The sequence below is a fragment of the Oryctolagus cuniculus genome, chromosome 1 (genome assembly GCF_051225735.1).
Source record: "Oryctolagus cuniculus isolate XC-2025 breed Fujian yellow rabbit chromosome 1, ASM5122573v1, whole genome shotgun sequence".
Classification (NCBI taxonomy): Eukaryota; Metazoa; Chordata; class Mammalia; order Lagomorpha; family Leporidae; genus Oryctolagus; species Oryctolagus cuniculus.
This window is the reverse complement of record NC_142867.1, coordinates 57,256,253-57,277,547: the sequence shown is the minus strand read 5'-3', so window position 1 is coordinate 57,277,547 and position 21,295 is coordinate 57,256,253. Positions and strand designations below refer to the sequence as shown.

General features: G+C 45.4%; 1 protein-coding gene across 4 annotated transcripts; it reads right to left on the bottom strand.

Annotated features, from left to right (window-relative positions):
* Positions 1-684: 684 nt before the first annotated feature.
* TMEM9B (TMEM9 domain family member B) lies at positions 685-20,517 on the bottom strand. Of its 4 annotated transcripts, none has more exons than XR_016231594.1 (5): positions 20,300-20,517; positions 17,622-17,713; positions 12,704-12,812; positions 8,270-8,555; positions 685-1,859 (listed from the first exon to the last, which is right to left on the bottom strand). XR_016231594.1 is itself a non-coding variant. In XM_002708800.6 (5 exons), exons 1-5 carry the CDS (start codon positions 20,402-20,404, stop codon positions 1,704-1,706), a joined length of 597 nt encoding a protein of 198 aa, XP_002708846.2. In that variant the 5' UTR covers positions 20,405-20,517; the 3' UTR covers positions 685-1,703. The 4 variants fall into 4 exon arrangements, 2 of the variants coding, with proteins under 2 accessions (XP_002708846.2, XP_008264148.4); XM_002708800.6 differs by having other exon boundaries at positions 8,421-8,555; XR_016231593.1 differs by lacking the exon at positions 17,622-17,713.
* Between the last annotated feature and the right edge of the window lie 778 nt (positions 20,518-21,295).

Here is a 21,295-nt window from a genome sequence, read left to right as displayed (position 1 = left end):
TCGGATCAGCGTGGTGCGCCGGCCGCGGCGGCCATTGGAAGGTGAACCAACAGCAAAAGGAAGACCTTTCTCTCTGTCTGTCTACTCTGCCTGTCAAAAATTAAAAAAAAAAAAAAAAAGACTTTCAAGTCTCTTAATTTATCAAAATGAAACTTTTATACTTTTCAGATACCCTTTTTTTTTTTGACAGGCAGAGTGGACAGTGAGATAGAGAGACAGAGAGAAAGGTCTTCCTTTGCCGTTGGTTCACCCTCCAATGGCCGCCACGGCTGGCGCACCGCGCTGATCCGATGGCAGGAGCCAGGTACTTATCCCGGTCTCCCATGGTGTGCAGGGCCCAAGGACTCGGGCCATCCTCCACTGCACTCCCGGGCCACAGCAGAGAGCTGGCCTGGAAGAAGGGGAACTGGGACAGAATCCAGCACCCCGACTGGGACTAGAACCCGGTGTGCCGGTGCCGCAAGGCGGAGGATTAGCCTAGTGAGCCGCGGTGCCGGCCAAGAGACCCTTCTAAGAAATCATACATTCTCTCTCTGCTCTTGCACACACATTTAGTATCAATGTTTTATGATTAATGTAAAACAGCAGTCTCACAAACACGGTAGAGATGTCTTTGTGTCATCAAACCTTACCTTCAGCAAAAGAGAGAGGAGGAAAAAGCTAGCAGACATGAATACACTGATAGGTGTTTCAAAAATTATTTTATTATTACATTCCAACAAAGATATAGGAAGAAAAAGTCAATTCTCAAATAACTGTTATACCCTTTAGAGAAAGGCACCCAGTCCTAGTTCACAGCTGCTTCTCATGACCAGAATCGCCAGCAAATAATGCGTATGTCATTAATCCAAGGAGGCTTGAGTTTAAAAGAAAACTTCTTTATTGCAAGTGTCTAAGTCCTTAGGATTTGTCCTTAAAGATATGTGAAGATGAGGAAGACCACACACATCAAGACTATGTTTAGTCATTAGGGTAAACTAGCAAATAGCCAGTTCTAGGATGCATTGCATCAGACATCACAGTACATGAGGAAAATCTGCATTTTGTGAAGAGCCACCAGGCATTTCAGACCCAGTTTTCATGAAGTGCAGTCACAGGCCAGCCAGATACCTAGATAATGCAGTCAGTGCAAAAGTCAGTTGAATAAGTCAGCGCTCTGATGAGGCTGGCTACATGGCAAAATAGAAATGAAACTTGAAAGTAGAAGGTAAGGACTATTTACAAAAGTTTGTGTAGTGAAGTAACTCAAGAAAAGCATCGTGAAGCAGTTCCCACACATCCCTCCCTTCTCCTGAAAAACAACAAAAAACCACCCCCCCAACAACAAAAAAACAAAAACAAAACAAAAACCCCTAAAAATCCTCTTGAAAACCAAGTTAAAACTGTGTAGTGAAAAAGAGAGGGCTTGTTCAAGGTTAAAGGACTTCAAGATAATTACCAAGAAAGTTTATTTTTATTAGTAAAAGTCACAAGTAGTAAAAGATTTATTGGCTGACTTTGAGGTGTGTGCTTTTAAAAATGTCTCTATTAATACATTGACAAGAAAAAAAAAATACCAAGCATGTTTTTGCTTCCAATTTTGAGTCTTCAGCAAGATTTGATGAGATCAAACAGAGTATTAAAACAAAATCCAGGAAAATTCAGTCAGTTCTTTCCAGTTGTCTGTCTTGTTTCTTTCCAGTCACCTTGAATTCTAAATCCAATTAGCTGAGGACAACATGTCGGTCAAAAACAGATTTTCGCTGCTCTTGAACTTGAAGCTTCCAGCGCTGCTGGGCGTATTCTACCTTGTTCAGAACATTGGCTCGACTGCGGGAGCGTGCCAGCACATCATGGGCATTTGCAAAAGGCTGGTGATCCTGAAAGTCCAGGGATGGAGAACATCAGAGATGGTTAGATCAGTGTAACACACACACACACACACACACCAAACAGCACTTGGCCAGCCACAGAGATAGGAACAGCTGGACTTTCAAACAGCAGAGTATGTGCCTGACTAAGTGTTTCTGTATACTCAACTATCAGAAGTAGATGAACTCAAATATGGAAATAGGTGGTTCAGGGAACAAGTGATAGGAGGTATTTGTGAAATGTTCCCATGGGTCATCATTTCTAAAGATGTTTCCATTAAGAAGCAGAGACCAAGATAAAGACATTGGTCATTCAGGCTAAAAAGAAGTCTTCCCTCAGGCCCAGCGCTGTGGCACTGCAGATTAAGCCTCTGTCTGCAACACCTGCATCCTATATGAGCAATGATTCAAGTTCTGGGGCTGCTCCACTTCTGATCCAGTTCCCTGATAACGTGCCTGGGAAAGCAGAAAAGATGGCCCTAATACTTGGGTCCCTGCTACCCACATGGGAGACCTGGATGTCAGGTTCCTGGCTTCAGCCTGGCCCAGCTCTGGCTATTGTGGACATTTGGGTAGTAAATTAGCAAACAGAAGGTTCATTCATTCTCTCTCTTGCTGTCTGCAACTCTGCATTTCAAATAAATACAACTTGGAAAAAAAAAAAAAAAAAAGAAAGCTTCCCTGACTAGCAGGGGGAAGAACATCTATTGTCACTTTAACACCTCCATGTTACAGATATGGAAAGCAGAGATTCAGCTGACTTTACTCAATACTATGCAGCTAATCTGTGACAGAGGAAACTTCTTTTAATTTCCTGACTCTCAATATATTAGAATTGTTTACTTGCCAGGTAGGGACCATATTCACCCTGGGAGATGAGTTGCCAGGGTCTTATATTAATTGGTTTAATCTCTTCCTATACCCTCAATACAACACTAAATGGACCAGATTCCAACTTTTCTCATGTCCTGCCTTCCCCAGTCTGTAATGAAAAGAGACAGCTCAAGTGCTACAATTACCCTTCAGCACCAACCATAGTAAGGAATTCTTTCCTTCAGTTTCTGTTTGACAGACTTGAATCTTTCATTGCTGAGCACCTAGCGCCTTCCATGTCAGCTGCTGCCTTAGGAGAGAGGTCACTGAAGGGTTACTCAGGTATCTGTGTGGGAAGCCAACCTATCTCGGTCAAAATAAACCAATGCAACTGGATATTTGTAGTCACTACACAGGAAACCACCACGCTAATCTATTTATGAATGAGATACAAACACAGCCGGCTACATGACAAATAGCATTCAATAATAATGTATTGCTTTTGTTTGCTTTTTCCTTGATCCCTTTTTCCAGAACCCTATGCTAGCAAAGCTTTCAAATGTTCTAACGCAAGATCCAAATCATAAGTCAGCTCTCTTAAACTAAACTTTGCCTCTAGGGAACAACAACAAAAAAATCAACGTTGTTTTACTGTGCATGTCTTAAAAAGCTCTACTATATATGCAAGACAGGAGTCAGCATGTTTGTGGAAAGCTATGCATAATCTCCTAACTATATAAGCCACTACAACTAGATGGTATTATTATTATTTTTTTTGACAGGCAGAGTGGACAGTGAGAGAGAGAGAGACAGAGAGAAAGGTCTTCCTTTGCTGTTGGTTCACCCTCCAATGGCCGGCGCATCGCGCTGATCCAAAGCAAGGAGCCAGGTGCTTCTCCTGGTCTCCCATGGGGTGCAGGGCCCAAGCACTTGGGCCATCCTCCACTGCCCTCCCGGGCCACAGCAGAGAGCTGGACTGAAAGGGGAGCCCCGACCGGGACTAGAACCCGGTGTGCCGGCACTGCAGGCGGAGGATTAACCTATTGAGCCGCGGCGCCGACTATTAGATAGTATTATAATACCTGTTTTGTTTTTTTTTGTTGTTGTTGTTTGTGTTTTTTTTTTTTTTTGACAGGCAGAGTGGACAGTGAGAGAGAGAGACAGAGAGAAAGGTCTTCCTTTGCCGTTGGTTCACCCTCCAATGGCCGCCACGGCTGGCGCGCTGCGGCCGGCGCACCGCGCTGATCCGATGGCAGGAGCCAGGAGCCAGGTGCTTTTCCTGGTCTCCCATGGGGTGCAGGGCCCAAGCACCTGGGCCATCCTCCACTGCACTCCCTGGCCACAGCAGAGAGCTGGCCTGGAAGAGGGGCAACCGGGACAGAATCCGGTGCCCCAACCGGGACTAGAACCCGGTGTGCCGGCGCCGCTAGGCGGAGGATTAGCCTAGTGAGCCGCGGCGCTGGCCAATACCTGTTTTGTTTTAACAACAAAACATATAATATTTCCATTTCCAAAGAACTTATCTTCTTCTTTTAAAGATTTATTTATTATTTGAAAGACAGAGTGACAAAGAGAGATGGAGAGACACAAAAGAAAGAGATCTTCCATCTGCTGGCTCACTCCCCAAAAGCCTGCAACAGGAAGGGCTAGGCTAGGTCAGGCCGAAGCCAGCTAGGTCTTCCACATGGATGGCAGGAATCCAACTACTGGGGCCATTATCTGCTACCTCCCAGGCGCATTAGCAGGAATACTGGATCAGAAGCATGGAATAGCAGTAACTTGAAGCAGGCATTCATAAGTATGGGATTCATAAGTATGACCCAGGCGGCGCCTTAACCAAGAATCACTCCTCGCCTTCTTTACCAAAATTCCCTTTTCACTCGATTTAGGTAATGGCTTAGTGCAAAGGCTAAATATTTTTAAACTCACAAACGAAAATAATAAAGACAATTCCATAAAGTCCAAAATGTTTCAAAGATATGTGAAAGAAAGTAAGGAAAGAGGACGGTTAAAGTTTAGGATTCCTTGATTTCCCATAAGGAAATAAACCAGCTCAAGGTCATTTAGCACAAACAAAACTTTGCCTAACCTTGACTTGATGTCATAGTTTCTCAATACACAGGTTTTATTCAGGAAGATTAAAATGACACTATAGGAATATGGTGCCACAATGGACTTGTATATAAAACATTATTACCATTGGTTTGTTTTGACATAAACAAGACTGGGAAGAGGGATGTACTTTATCAGCAGGGCACCTCTCAGTTTCACAGTTCTGTTACCTACCTCTGAGGTAATGAGAGAAAAATCTTCTTAAGGAACAAACTCAAAAGCCTAAACAAACCAGTTAATCCTTTTGGTCTGTTCTACACCTATTAGAACAAGATTGAACTAGTTGCTCATGGTCAAGGATGCTGGAGGAATGCAAAGAGATTTGCCCTTTTTATGTTTGTTCTTTTTACACCTGATAAAATTACAATAAATACAAAACATGTTTTAATGTAATGCTTTGATAACAGTGATGATGTGTCATGGATATATGATACAGTAAATATTGTGACTACTTGAAGTGAGCTTTTTAACTATTTGTACTAACTTAACTTGATTTAAAATGCTCTACACTGAATACAAATAGAAAAATAAAATTTAGGAATTTAACAAAGAAATTTTAAAAGTACATATGTAGTAGAGGAACTCACATATTTTAGGAATTTAAATTTAATTTATTTTCATATGAAGTTATTAACATAAACTCACATCTCTGGTCAGAAAAATCTCTCTATGACCAGAACCAGTTAAGAGATATCCAAGAATCAGGCTTCTCATGTGATCTTAGCCAAAAGGCCAAAAAATGGTGAGCCAGGTCTCTCACAGCTCAAGGCACAGGCAGAAAAAATCACTGGCATACAGAACAGTTACTGAGCACCTGCCTTCACCAATTCGGGGCCTGACCCACATGCACCTGTCTACACATGTGAGCGTCTGTTATTTTATGTTCCACATACATTATATAAATGCTATTTCTGACATCAAGAGCAGATACCTAATGCTGTAAAGAATGTGGTAAAGTCAGACTTTCAACCCAAGAGCATATAACAAAAATGGCTTAAGTGGCCTTGGATACGCATCTTTCATTTAGCAATACAGTTCAGCTGGGGACAGTTTTGCCTCCCAGGGACAGCTAGCAATGTCTGTGGCATGACCCGGATGTGGGTGAGGATGGGGGAGGCTGGCAGGATGGTGCTGCCAGACCTAGTGGACGGAGGTCAGGCATACTATTAAACACGAGAAAACTTCAAAACTTTCATGGAAAAATGGAATGAAGACAAGTTTGTTTTGTCGCAGGAAATTTTAAAGTCCATGCATAGTTTTTTCATAAGATGCATTTTCCACAAACTTTTAAGTACTCTCATAATCTTACAATGAACAGGACATCTCCCTGCAACCTCCAACAATTACTTAACCTTTTAAATGTCTTTGGCATCAAGGTTAAAAAACCCGAACATGTGGATGAAAATGACCAGGGAAGCAGCACTTGAGACTCTACTGCTTCTAGGACACAAACCCGTCCTTCTAGCTCTCTCCACTTCAGCCTTATCGAAGTGGTTTGGACCACATCTGATCTCTCACCTTAACTTCTCTCTCAGCCTATCAGTCTCCTCCAAGAATTCTTCTAAAATAAATGTTTCTTATATGATTAAAAATAAAAGGAAAACACACCACTGTCAGTCATTTCTATCACAAGCCTGTCTTTGTTTTATTCTTCCCTTTATTTCTAGTACCCAGTGTAGTACCAGGAACAAAAAAGCTAACCCAATATGTGTTGGCTGAATTCATATAGGCAGCAAGGGGGAAAGAGTCAAACAGGTATTTCTATGAAAATTCTTGACCAAAAACATTAAGAGCTTGTTCAATGAAGTTAAGTGTTCATAACTGATATTCATGAGACTATGTGTTGATCAAAGTCCAGGTTTTTATAGTTATCACTTGAGCCATCCAGATAGGATCCCCTCTCCCATCTTTTACTGACAGGTGCCCAAGCCTTTCCAGAGGAAAGGGGCTTCTGAAGTGATTGGCAAGAGCTCATGCTGGGTTTGGCTTTTGGAATTGATTTTTTAAAGACTTTTTTATTAGAAAGAGGGAGAGGGAGAGGGGGAGAGGGAGAGGAAGAGGAGTCTCCTATCCACTGGTTCACTTCCCAAATGGTCATAATGACCAGAGCTGAGCCAGTCTGAAGTCAGGAGCCAGGAGCTTCTTCCAGGTCTCCCACATGTGTGCAGGGGCCCAAGCACTCCGGCCATACTCTGCTGTCTCCCCAGGTGCATCAGAAAGGAACTGGATTGGAAGTAGAGAAGCCGGGACTCGAACTGGTACCCATATGGGATACTGGCACTGCAGGCGGTGGCTTTACCTGCCACGCCACAGTGCTGGCTCTGGCATTGATTCTTGAAAACACACTGAATCTTATCTACTTTAAGGAATGTAGTTCAATAAAATTATTCAAAACAGAATATCATTTCTATGGGGCTGGCATTGTAGTACAGTGGGTTAAGCTGCCACCTGCAATACCAGCATCCTATATTGGTACCAGTTCGAGCTCCAGCTGCTCTACTTCTGATCCAGCCCCCTGCTAATGCACCTGGGAAAGCAGCAGAAGATGGCCCAAGTGCTTGGACTCCTACATCCACATCAGAGACCCAGATGAAGCTCTTGACTCCTAGCTTCGGCCTGGCTTACGCCCAGCCATCGAAGGTATTTGGGGAGCGAACCAGCAGATGGAAAATCTCTCTATTGTTCCTTCTCTCTCTGTAACTCTGCCTTTCAAATAAACAAACAAACCTTTTTATAAAAAAGCATAATTTCTAAAAAAAATTATATATAATAATGAAACAGTGGAAATCCAGAAACAATCCTAAACAAGACAATGATAAAACAATGTAATTCTCTAAGCTATAATGAAAAACAAGCTTGTCGGCTGTGTCAGTTTCTCAACATAGTCCAGAATGATGAAATGTGAAAACAAAATGGAGGCCACAAAAATATTAATACACTGATTACACCAACTACAAGTACAAATATAAACATGTTTTAAAGTCAAGAACAGTATCTAAAGTAACATTTTCATTTTTCTCATAATGAAAGGGAAAAAAAAGTTTCTCTTAGGCAGGAGGAAAAAAGGCAAGATAAAACAATCAGCAGATTATCAAGCTGTAGTTCACTAAGAAAAAAGTATCATGGTCTCCATGCTTCCTTTCACTAAAGCTCCTTCTCCTCAAATTTCTGGTGCTATCGGTAGGAAAGGTGTTTCAGGCAGGAACAAGGGGAGAAAGCCGTCCCGGATGCTTTTCTCAATGTAAACAGGGCAAGGCCTCTTGCGGCACCTTTCCCAAGGATCACCAGTTAAAACCACCGTGCTTACAGCTTTGTGGGGACAGTCTCCTCACAGAGCAGCAGACGGACCTTACAGTGCGAACTGGAATTAGCTTCTCTAGCTGAGGATCTGCTCCTGCACATCAGCATACACATGTGATTGTTTTTCACTTGTGCTTCACGCCCGATGATGACAGAGACTGGCCCTGAGCAGCTAGCGCATGCTGAAAACTTACCCCAACGTCATCATCGCTCTGTATCAACTGTGAGTGTCCAAAGAGGCGCCTCTTCAGTATGGGCTCAACCAGAGTCAGATATACCATGTACAGAAGTAGAAGGCCCAAAATGGACAAATAAATTATAATGGTAACCTAAAGGAGAACTTACCCCAACGTCATCATCGCTCTGTATCAACTGTGAGTGTCCAAAGAGGCGCCTCTTCAGTATGGGCTCAACCAGAGTCAGATATACCATGTACAGAAGCAGAAGGCCCAAAATGGACAAATAAATTATAATGGTAACCTAAAGGAAATTGAAAACAAGTCATATCTCTGTTCAAGCCAAGGAATCAGAATTTTGTGGAATAGCAGTAAAGCCACAGTAAAGACTAATACATCTGCTAAGCATCCAGGACGTCTACACAAACCAGATTCTGATTTAAGAAACTAACACAACCTTTTACCAAAGAATTATTTAAAAAAAAAAAAATGAGAGAAAGAGAGAGGGAGGAAAGAAAGCATTTGTTTTCAAGTCTTCAAAATTTCATCCTCACTTACTGCTAATCGTTTGTCACCATTGCTGGCACAGCAGGAGGTTTTTTTTTTTTTAAGTGAACATAGCATCCTACATTCACCGCTGCTAAAACACCTTAAAGGAACCATAACAGAAAATGTAATTCACATCAATTTCAACAAGGTAACCTTTTACATCAATCCAGAAACACAAAAATACTTTTTTAAGCCAGAAATTTTCTGGGGATATTAGTTTGTCTACTAACAAAAAGTACAGGGACTGGTGTTGTGGCGTAGTGGGTAAAGCCATAGCCTTCGATACCAGCACCCCAAATGGGAGCCGGCCTGTGTCCCAGCTGCTCCACTTCTGAGCCAGCTCCCTGTTGATAGCCTGGGAAAAGTAGTGGAGACTAGCCCACGTGTTTGGGCCCCTGCCACCCACGTGGGTGACCTGGAAGAAGCTCCTGGCTCCTGGCTTTGGCCTGGTCTAGCCACTATCTGGGGAGTGAAGCAGTGGATGGAAGATCTCTCACTGTCTATCTCTCTCACTTTCAAATAAATAAATAAATCTTCAAAAAAAAAAAAAAAGTTCAGTGTGATACATCACTGGAATGGCTATAATAAAACAGACATACAATACCAAGTGTTAGCAAGGCTGTGCAGAAATGAACCCTCATCACTGCTGATAGGAAGGTACATTGGTATAACCACTTTGGGAAACAATCTAGCAGTCTCTTAAAAAGTAAAACAGAAAATTGACACAGTATGGAATTTATCCAAGAGTAAGGAAGACATAAATCCATATAAATACATATATGCAGATATTCATGACAGTATTATTCATAATTTAAAAAGCTGGAAGTAATTCAAATGCCTATCAATTGATGAATGGGTAGTCACATATTACAATACTAATCAGCAATAAAACAGATGAAGTATTGATACATACTAAAACTTGAACAAACATCAACAACATTATACTTACTAAAAGATACCAGTCACAAGAGACCATATATTACATGATTCCATTTATATGAACTGTTCAGATATACAGAGACAGAAATTAGAATAGTGATTGTCTGGGGCTGGGTGTTGGAATCAGAATTAACCGTAAATGGGCATGAGAGATGGGAATGTTTTAAAAAGCTGTTTTAAGGGGCCAGCGCCATGGCACAGTAGGTTAATCCTCTGCCTGCAGTGCCAGCATCTCCTATGGGCGCCGGTTCTAGTCCCAGCTGCTCCATTTTCAATCCAGCTCTCTGTTATGACCTGGGAAAGCAGTAGAAGATGGCCTAAGTCCTTGGGCCCCGGCATCCGTATGGGAGACTGGGAAGAAGTGCCTGGTTCCTGGCTTCGAATCGGCACAGCTCCAACCATTGTGGCCATTTGGGGAGTGAACCAAGGGAAGGGAGACCTCTCTCCTTCTTTCCCTCTCATTGTCTGTAACTCTACCGCTCAAATAAAATAAATAATAAAAATCTTTAAAAAAAAAAGGCAAAAAAAGTTGTTTTAAGGGGGAGGAGGAGATGGAGGAGAAAGAGAAGGAAAGAAGAGAAAAGGGGGAAGACAAAATCAGGAACACATGCCTGTGTGTTATCTCATTTGGTATTAAATTGTGTGCCATGGTTTACTTTTTACATTACTCATAAAATACAAATATCATCAAATTATTCTCATTTATGTTAGAAAAATATCTGTATGAATGCTGTTACACAAGTAGCATTAATCTTATTTAAAAACTCCAAGATATGTAAATTTATAGAATTAAACATTCTAAATATGCTGATTATCTGCCTATTTATAATTACATCAGGTCAAAGCTTCTCCTTAAGATTTGATTTCAACCTGGGTTATATGTGAGTAGTTAAGACACTATTTAAAGTTATCTTTTAAAGTTTGTATAAAATTTAATGATCAAGCTGTTTTGATGTTAGTTCCTGAAGCCTGAAACGTTTTTGAATAAACTTTTCTGTCAGTTCCTATTAGGATTCCTTTCCTCTCATAAAGAATTAGTCTCATTTAGATGGCTAGAACTAAATAAAATATTTTTCAAGTCTTAAAAAACCTCTCTTGCTCTACCTTTCAAATAAATAAATCTTAAAAAAAAAAGTACAGGAGCAGATATCTGGCATAGCAGTTGGGATGCTAGTTGGGATTCCCACCTCCCATTTTGGAGTGCTGGGGTTCTGGTCCTGGATCTTCTGTCGCTTCCAGCTTCCTGCTAGTGTACACCCTGGGAGGCAACATGTGGAGGTTCAAGTAGTAGGGTCCCTGCCACACACACAGGAGACCTGGACTGAGTTCTTGGCTCCCAGCTTTGGCCTGATCTAGCCTGGCCATTACAGGCATTTGGGCAATACAGATGCAAGCTCTCTGCCCCCTCTCTCCCTTAAATAAATAAATAAATAAATAATTTTTAAAAAAGTTTATGGGTATGTGTTGTGGCACAGCAGGTTAAGCCACTGCTTGGGATGCCTGCATGCCTTGTTGGAGTGCCTAGGATCAAATCCTGGCTCCACTGCTGATACAGCTTCCCAATGCACATCCTAGGAGGCAGAAGGTGATGGCTTAAATACCTGGATCATCGTCACCTAACTAAGCAGGAGACCCGCGTGGAGTTTCTGGCTCCTGGCTTTGATGTGGCCTTGCCCTGGCTGTTGCAGGCATTTGGGAAGTGAACCAGTAGATGGAAAATTTCTCTTTCTCCCTCTCTGTCAGTCTGCCTTTCAAGTAAGTAAAAATAAACTTAAAAAAAAAAATTAAAACTACAGTGAGGGTCAGTGCTGTGCGTAGCGAGCAAAGCCGCCACCTGTAGTGCTGGCATCCTATATGGGCACCAGTTCAAGTCCTGGCTGCTCCGTTTCCAATCCAGCTCCCTACTAATGTTCCTGGGAAAGCAGAAGAGGATGGGAGACTCAGATGGGAAAGCACCCATGTAGCAGACCCAGAAGAAGCTCCTGGCTTTGGCTTGGCTCAGTCCTGACCATTGTAACCATTTGGGGAGTTAACCAGCAGATTAAAGATATCCTTCTCTCTCTGCCTCTGCGTTTCTGTAATTCTGTTTTTCAAATAAATATTATTTTTTAAGATTTATTTATTTATTTGAAAGTCAGAGTTAGAGAGAGGCAGAGAGAGAGAGAGAGGTATTCTATTCGCTGGTTTACTCCCCAGATGGCCAACAACGGCCAGAGGTGCACCAAGTCCGAAGCCAGAAGCCAGGAGCTTCCTCAGGGTCTCCCACGTGGGTGCAGGGGCCCAAGGACTTGGGCCATCTTCCACTGCTTTCCCAGACCAGAGCAGAGAGCTGGATCAGAAGTGGAGCAGCCGGGACTCGAACCGGTGCCCATATGGGATGCCGGCACTTCAGGCCAGGGCATTAAACCACTGCGCCTGGCTCCTAGTCCCATAAATAAATCTTAAAAAAAAAGTCAATCTCTACAAAAAAGAAAAAGAAATCTTTGTGACTGTTATAACTGACCATCCCAGATTTCCCATTTGTAAGGAAAAGGAACGGAAAATACCATATAGAAAGATCAGGGAGAAGAATCAAGCACCATAATAAAGTAATGAAACAATTAGCGCTCCAAATGGTGGTAAGAGTTATCTACTTTCTATTTCTTCCAGGAAATAAAGAAAGGGAATCTCAAAATCCACAGGTGATGTTTTAGAACAGCTATTATTTATCTAGTTTTTTTCAAAGTGTTGGCAGGCGAGGAGGCTATTCTCAGAAGCCTTGCTACACATGGCCCACAGAGAAGCCGGGATATTCTCCTGCAGCATCCTGATGACACACAGGGCACTGCTGTGCCTTTTCACGTATCTATCTAACAACTCCTAACTAATCCACAAAGCATCTCAATGAAGCACACTGCAGGCTCCTTTTGGGGTAGGGGTCCAGAGATCACCCAGGAAAGGAAAAGCTATATATATATTTTTTACCTTGATTGTAACAGAGCTTCTTTCCTCATATTTACATTCACAGCGCAGACAGTAGGCTTCTACGTCAGGCCCCCGCACAGGCATGGGCTCCACAACATGAAGGCAATCACTGAAAACACAAAGACAAAATACCACTTAAGCCTGCCTGTATTTTCTATTTGAATCCATCAAAACCTTCCTAAAGTCCAGAATAATCACTGAACTTACCCAGTGGAAGAATATAAAGAACAAACAATCAAATACAAAGTGAGATCATTTCCTCTCTCGGTGTTAGCACTTTGTTAAGATTTCATAGTTTAGAGGCCGGCTCTGTGGCACAGTAGGCTTGAGTCCTGCTGTTCCACTTCTGATCCAGCTCTGTGCTTGGGCCCCTGCACCTGTGTGGGAGACCCGGAGGCGGCTCCTGGCGCCTGGCTTCGGATTGGCACAGCTCCGGCCACTGCAGCCATCTGGGGAGTGAACCAGCGGATGGAAGACCTCTCTGCCTCTGCCTCTCTGTAACTCTGTCTTTCAAATAATAAATAAATAAATCGAGTCCCAGCTGCTCCACCTCCTGGCTGCTCACTTCTAGTCCAGCTCCCAGCTAATGTGCCTAAGAAAGCAGTAGAAGATGGCCCAAGTATTTGGGTCCCTGCACCCACATGGACCTGGAAGAAGCTCCCGGCTCCTGGCTCCGGCCTGGCCCAGTCCTGGCCATTGTGGCTATTTGGGGAGTGAACCAGTGGATGGAAGATCGCTCTCTCTCTCCTTCTCCCTCTGTTTCTCTGCCTTTAATATAAATAAATAAATAAATCTTTAAAAAAAGAGTTACAAATGATGCTGTTACCAGACAAAACTATGGTACATGGGACACTGTTCAAATATAAGATTATTTCCTTTGTGAATTAACTAATATAATTTCTGTCACAGTGTAGCTTATGAATTGTTTATCACATTAAACAAAGTAGTAAATTCTGAAATTCTGAAAATTGAACACTAAAAGCCACACTGAGAAAAAACCCACTTTCCTTAGTGAGCAAAATTCCTTTCTATTTGAAAAAGCAAGGACAAGTAGGATTGGTAACATTTTAAAATGAAAAGTAATTACCCTGAGAAAATGTATAAAATAAGATAAAAATATATTTAAAAAAAGATAAAAAGATGAGTGCTTCTGTTATTGTAAGAGATTGTTTATCAGGGCTGGCACTGTGACACAGCAGGTAAAGCTGCTGCCTGCAGCGCGGGCATCCCATATAGGAGCCGGTTCAAGTCCTGCCTGCTTCACTGCTAATCCAGCTCGCTGCTAATGAGCCTGGGAAAGCAGTGGAAGATGCTCCAAGAGCATCCCTGCACCCACATGGGAGACCCAGATGAAGCTTCTGGCCTTGGCCTGGCCCAGCCCTGGCCATTGAGGCCATTTGGGGAGTGAACCAGTAGATGCAAGACCTCTCTCTGTCTCTGCCTCTCCCTCTCTCTAACTCTGACTTTCAAATAAATACATTAAAAAATATATTGTTTATCCACCCTGCCCCTTGATATCCAGTCTATTTATGGTTTAATTCCCTATAAGGTCCATTCTTCTAGGAAGCACCTGGCTCTAGGCTTCTCTTTGCACCCTGAAAAAGCACTTTTTTTGTGTGCTCTGCTAGCTCTGAACTGTGGCATTAGAAGGAAAATTCAAAATGGTATGAGTGATGACATCTCAGGTATCCTTAACAAACTCAATTTTCACAAAGATAGTAAGGAAAATTAAATCTCTAGTGGTAGAATTTCAAACAAGGATAAGGCCACATGAGACACATGTAAAAATGTGTGGTATCTACTGCAAACATATGGAAGACCAGGCAAGTATGCAGCTACATGCAGGCATAAAGTGGGCAGAGGCAGCTAAACACCCTAGCAGGAGCCCATCTACCTCGGAATCAGGGAGGTCATCCAGCCCAACACCCAGAGAGGTCACCTGCACAAGGTCACAGAGTGAATCAGTAACTGAAAAAGGACCAGAATCCAGGTCTCTCACCTCCTAGGTCAGCTGCCTTTATCTCTCTGCACCCCAGGAAAGTGAGACTTGTTTCCTGCTTAGTTTCTCATCTCAGTTACAGGAGCCTCAGAACAAAACCTAAGAATTACCTGGAAATTTAAGTGCTGGAGAAGTATTGAGTATTTATTTTGAAGGACAAGATATTCCAGGCACAAAAAAAATCCAGCACTGTGCAAAAGTTGTGAAGAGCTGCAGAGGAAGCAGGAAGGTTCCTTCTGGTTGGCTACTCATAAACAGAACCAGACTGAATTAGACTACCGTGGAACTAGGCAATGGCTCCCTCTAGTGCCAAAAGAAGGCATTAACAACTTTAAAATACACCCCAAACAGAAACCAGAGCACTCTAACTTTTCTTTTCTTTTTTAATAAAAAGCAGGTTACTCTTCCTTTTTTTTTTTAAAGATTTATTTAATTTATTTATTTGAAATATAGAGTTACAGAGAGAGGTAGAGACAGAGAGAGAGGTCTTCCATCCGCTGGTTCACTCCCCAGATGGCCGCAACGACGAGCTGTGCTGATCCGAAGCCAGGATCCAGGCGCTTCTTCTGGATCTCCCACATGGGTGCAGGGGCCCAAGGACTTGGGCCATCTTCTACTGCTTTCCCAGGCCACAGCAGAGAGCTGGATCAGAAGAGGAGCAGCTGGGACTAGAACCGGCGCCCATATGGGATGCTGGCGCTTCAGGCCAGGGCTTTAACCCACTGCACCACAGCACTGATCCCTCTAACTTTTCTCAAATTCTAAGTTGGCCAGTGTAAATCAGTGAAGAATTAAAGCTAACAACTGGACAAAATGAGAGACTAGAAAACAGAAGGTAAAAATACACCTGCGTTGTGGGGATAGCGTTGTGGCATAGCGGGTAAAGCTGCCACCTGCAATGCTGGATGCCGGTTCGAGTCCCAGCTGGCTCCACTTCTGACCCAGCTCCTTTCTAATGTGCTTGGGAAAAACAGCAGCAGATGGCCCAAATCCTTGGGCCCCTGTACCCACATGGAGACCCAGAAGAAGCTCCTGGCTCAGTCTGGCCCAGCTCTAGCCATTTGGGGAGTGAACCAACAGAAGGAAGATATTCATTCATTCTCTCTCCCTCTTTTTCTTTCTCTCCCTCTATAACTCTGCCTTTAAAATAAATCTTTAAAAAAAAAAAAAACATGTGTGGAGATTTACAAATATTAGAGGCCTGGAGAAAGTCCCAACATCCCGGTTGATCATAACCTGTCTGCCCATCTAAAGCCGGGTAAAACATTTCAGAGCCAGCTGGGAACCCATTCCCAGTAAACGGGAAGCTGCAGGAAGGAGGCAGGGAAGAGCCGGAGGGCGAGCAGGATCCATACACGCTTTGTTTGCAACTCTTTATTTCCAAAGCTCCCTATTACAACCAGTTACCAGGGATGAACGACATGATTCTGTCTAAGCCTGGGATAACAAAATGTTAGTGAGAAGACCAGTGCTTAAACACTTGAAGAATGAGTTCATTTGCCACTTAGGCATCATGTTCTATTACTGATAACAGAATAAACTGTCGATGGGTGTAGAATATATTTGAAAAATTTATAGAAGTAACAAGAATTATTTGAACTTTCTTGTATTGTATAAAGTAACTAGCTTCTGTATAACCTGTAAGAACATAGCCGAATCACTTTGTCACATGAAACCATTTCACAGAGAACATTGGGAGAGAGTATTTGGTGCAGCAGGTGAGCCACTGCTGGGACAACCACATCGCCTAGTGGCGCGCCTGGGCTCGAGTCCCAGCTCTGTCAGCCCCCTGCTAATCTGCACAGTGAGAGGCAACAGGTGATGGCTGCAGTAGTTGAGTGCCCACCACCCACCCCACAGGGGAGACCCAGATTGAGTTTCCAGCTCCCAGCCTGCTCCAGCCCTGGCTATTAGGGCTGTGCAGGGAGTAAGCCAGAGGTTGGAAGATTTATCTCTCTGTCTCTGCCTCCAAATAAATACTATAAATTAATAAATTAATTTGTAAGGCCCACTGGGACAAACAGAGAAGGCTGCTGGCTGCTAGTCAGTCAGGATCCCAGGGGTGCCAGGCCTGCTTGACTTCCTGAGGGCACACCTATAGCCCATTCACATGCACCAAATGGGAAACTCTGATAATCCCATACACAGCTCACTCCCATTCCTTCCTGAGCCTCTGTCACTTTTATACATAGCCTCTTATACTTCACAATATTTGACCCAAACCTGTAAGTTGTAAAAATTATAATCCAGGGCTGGCGCTGCGGCTCAATAGGCTAATCCTCCACCTAGCGGTGCCAGCACACCGGGTTCTAGGCCTGGTCGGGGTGCCAGATTCTGTCCCGGTTGCCCCTCTTCCAGGCCAGCTCTCTGCTGTGGCCCGGGAGTGCAGTGGAGGATGGCCCAAGTGCTTGGGCCCTGCACCCGCATGGGAGACCAGGAGAAGCACCTGGCTCCTGGCTTCGGATCAGCACGGTGCGCCAGCCACAGTGTGCCGGCCACGGTGGCCATTGGAGGGTGAACCAATGGCAAAGGAAGACCTTTCTCTCTGTATCTCTCTCTCACTGTCCACTCTGCCTGTCAAAAAAAATTTTTTTATAATCCAGAGAAAGGAGGTTTCTTAACCCCTTACTGAAGAGCATGAGGGAGAAATTTAAAGTAACTATGGTGGTTTAGGCGCCATAGACTCAGCCTCATCCTCATGTGAATCCTGGGTCTTAGTGTTTTAGCTGCAGGACTCCTTTAAGCTGGAATAATGCACTCAGGGCTCTGCTGGGACTTTCAAATGCAAATAGAAGTGGACATTTTTGCTTAAAAAGAAATACTTCAAAAGAAAATTATACATGAGAGGAACATTCTGTACTAACAACAATAAGCAAAGAAAAAAAACTTGACAGATAATTCAATAACTAGAATACTTACCAGTCTTTCTGGGATATGTTCTTGTTATAAATATGCCCAGAATTCTCCTTATAGGGAGGACAGATACATTTACATCGAACATCCTCGAAATTCTGTAACCAAAATGGAAACTTAGCACAGCTTGTTCACAATTTACCATCAACATTTAGAAAAGAAAACACAAACTGCACCATACACATTTTACTAAACACCTCTGGCCAAATGTTCTAAAACCATTCATTTAAAACTTTAATTTTGGGGGTCGGCGCTGTGGCACAGCAGATTAAAGCTCTGGCCTGAAGCACCGGCATCCCATACGGACGTCAGTTCTAGTCCCAGCTGCTCCACTCCTGATCCAGCTCTCTGTTATGGCCTGGGATAGCAGTAGAAGATGACCCAAGTCCTTGGGCCCTTGCACCCACATGGGAGACCTGGAGGAGGCTCCTGGCTCCTGGCTTCGGATAGGCGCAGCTCCGGCCGTTGCAGCCATCTGGGGAGTGAACCAGCGGATGGAAGACTTCTCTCTCTGTCTCTACCATTCTCTGTAACTCTGTCTTTCAAATAAATAAAATAAATCTTAAAGCTGGCACCGCGGCTCAATAGGCTAATCCTCCGCCTGTGGCGCCGGCACACTGGGTTCTAGTCCCAGTCGGGGCGCTGGATTCTGTCCCAGTTGCCCCTCTTCCAGGCCAGCTCTCTGCTGTGGCCCAGGAGTGCAGTGGAGGATGGCCCAAGTAATTGGGCCCTGCACCCCATGGGAGACCAGGAGAAGCACCTGGCTCCTGGTTTCGGATCAGCGCGGTGCACCGGCTGCAGCGCGCCGGCCACGGCAGCCATTGGAGGGTGAACCAACGGCAAAGGAAGACCTTTCTCTCTGTCTCTCTCTCTCACTGTCCACTCTGCCTGTCAAAAAAAAATAAAAATCTTAAAAAAAAAACCTTTAATTTTGAGAGAGACAAAATTTCAAAACTCACAAGTCCTACATGGTAATGCTCATGAATCATTGTATAGCACATAAAATTATTTTGAAATTATTCCTAGTACAGGATTTGTGATTTATTAGCCAGTTATGGTCATATGGCAATCCAATTGTGTTCATATTCTCAAGAAGTACTTGCCATTAGAAACACACAGAGTAGACAGTTGTGCCTGCATATAAGAACGCTGATTTCAAAAGGATGGGGAAGGAGCAAACTAACAATTATTCAAAGAGAGTCACAGTGCTTCTCCATACCATTCTGCCACTCCTGGGTGGAAGGGCAGTGACACTGACCAAAAGAGTTGGGCCAGAGTCCTGTAAAAGGGATGAAGCGTCGGAGGCACCTAGCTCCAACCAGAAAGGAAGTACATATGGGAAGTAGTTCCATTCTAGCTGAGATCAGTTTGGTCTGTGCTTCCCAGGGAACCAGCTGACAGCACAAGTTCTAAGAAAAAGTTTTAAAGAGAGAGAAGAGCGACCAAGCATCTGTGTAGAGAAAGAGTAGCGGACTCTTCCTCAGCAAAGGGAAATCTATTATCCCCTGAGCACCGGGCCCCAGCACCCACAATCCACCTGGCAGAGCTGTTCATAAACGTATTCAGCGACTGCTTATTGGTAAGCATCTGCTCTGTGCAGAACTTGTTGTGTTCAATGAGGTGGGCTCAGATGAGCACAAGCCAGGGTTCCTGCCCATAACGAGGACACATAAATACACGGTCGCCATACGTTACATAAAGCGATGGGGGAGCTATGCGGAGGGTGCCAGGAGACTTGCTGCTGTTGCTGCTTCTAGTGGGAGGTGGGAAAGCTTTCAGAATCCCTGATCACAAACATCTGCTACCTGTCATTTCCTTTTTCCAGTCCCTATAGATGAAAGCTCTTTTTTTTTTTTTTTTTTTTTTTTTTTTTTTTGCCCAAAACTGCAATGTCATTTTGTTTTCCCACCACGCTAGTGTGAATCCCTTCTGTTTCCCCCGATAATGGGTAGCTCAGTAAAGAGTGTGGGGCCAGGGCAGGTCCGGGGAGCAGGGGCACCCAGCAGCATGGGGGTACTAGATGGGCGGAGAAACGCAACCAGGGAGATCACCTCACCTCTTCCGCAGTCTGGGTCCTCTTTTACCCACTAAAGTATCAGGCAGTCAAGAAAAGGCAGAAAAGCAGCCAAGAGGTCCCGAGGGGGTTGGGTGAGCCTAGGAAGTGAGCGATCCTATTGGGAGGGGAGGTTGCCAGGAGGGGCAAGTTTCCACCCGGGAAGGGAATCTGTTCGGGGGTGAGATGACACGAGTTAGTCTAATGAGGAGGACTGCTGGGAGATGGGGGGCTCCCTCGGTCCTTGCCTTGAGGAATGGGGGAGGGAGGAGGAGGTGGTCAGAGCTTCAGGGTGGAGAACGAAAGGCCCTCTGAGTTGCAAAGGCTGGGACGGGTGAGGTGGGTGCTGTCGGGGCTGAGAAGGGAGGTGACGAAGGAGCTGCTGTCCAGGCTGCGGGCACGGGCTGGGCTGCACTGGGCTGGGCGCGGGGGCGGCCAGGCTGCCCGGGCTCAGGGCGAGCGAGCTCCCAGGCAGCCGGCAGGGTGCGGTGTTGCGGGGGCTGAAGCCAGGGGTCCAGCTGTCAGGGTCGGAGAGGAACCCACTGGCGGCGAGCAGGTCGGCAGAGGCAGCTTCCGCAAGGCCGGAGCAGGGGAGGAGCTCCTGTCAGAGCGAAGGCTGGGCGGGACTCACCTTGGCGGCGTCTGACAGCTGCACCAGGAGCAGCACGGAGAGCGCCAGGCAGGACAGGCTGAGCATGGAGCCAAGACGAAGGAGGCCGCCCCACAGGGTCGCCATCGCTGCCAGGCCCAGCCGTCCCCACAGCCCGGAGCCCCCGAGACCGGCTCCCGGCTCGGGCTCACGCTGGGGATCCGGCTCCGGCTCCGGCTCCGCCACCCACACTTCCGTCTGGGCCTTGGCGTCACCGGCCGCGCCGGGTCAGCAGCAAAAAGCATCCGCCCCGGAAACGGTTCCGTGTGCGGAGGGTCCGGAGGCTGCGCGGTCCCGGCGCTCGGCCCGGCCCACGCGTGGCCCCCGGACACAGTGGGGCTGTTCTGGGGTGACAGTCTGGGCTCTGCGGAAGCCAGTGCCAGCTCCGGCTGTCAGATGCAGCCCATGCAAGGCTTGAGCCGTTTGTTTCAGATCCCGGCGGCCCGGATGTGCCAGGCCCCTGGAATGGCAGGCAGGGTGGCCCAGTCCGTGGAGACGGGGCCGGGACTGGCCGAGCCATCTGTTTTCGCATAAACCCACCCCCGGTCAGCGGGTCGGGGGTCGTCCCCATCACTTTAGGTGCTGACCTGCAGCCCGCGCGCCGACCGGACACAGCTCCCTGCCCGGCTTCCTGCAGTCGCAGTGTGCCGCCTTCAGGTGCGGCTCTCCGCAGGCCGCCGGATGGACACTGGCCGCCTTGGTCCTGGCGGCAGCTGGAAAGGAGGCCGCAGCGGCGATGCTGGGCTGGCCCAGGCCAGGCTCCGGACGGTGTGAAGTTGGCGAAAGAACCTCCAGCAGTATCCTCCTCCCCGACCTCCAGGAGGTGGGGACAAGTGTGTTTGCGGCGGCTGACCCCGTCAGCCCAGCGCGGGTCGTCCTCCGCGGGTGCATTAGGGGCACCCTGGCGATGGCACAGTGTCTTCCACTAAAATATTTGTTGTAGTTAGTGGAGACCGTGAAGTCGGCGGGAAGAATACA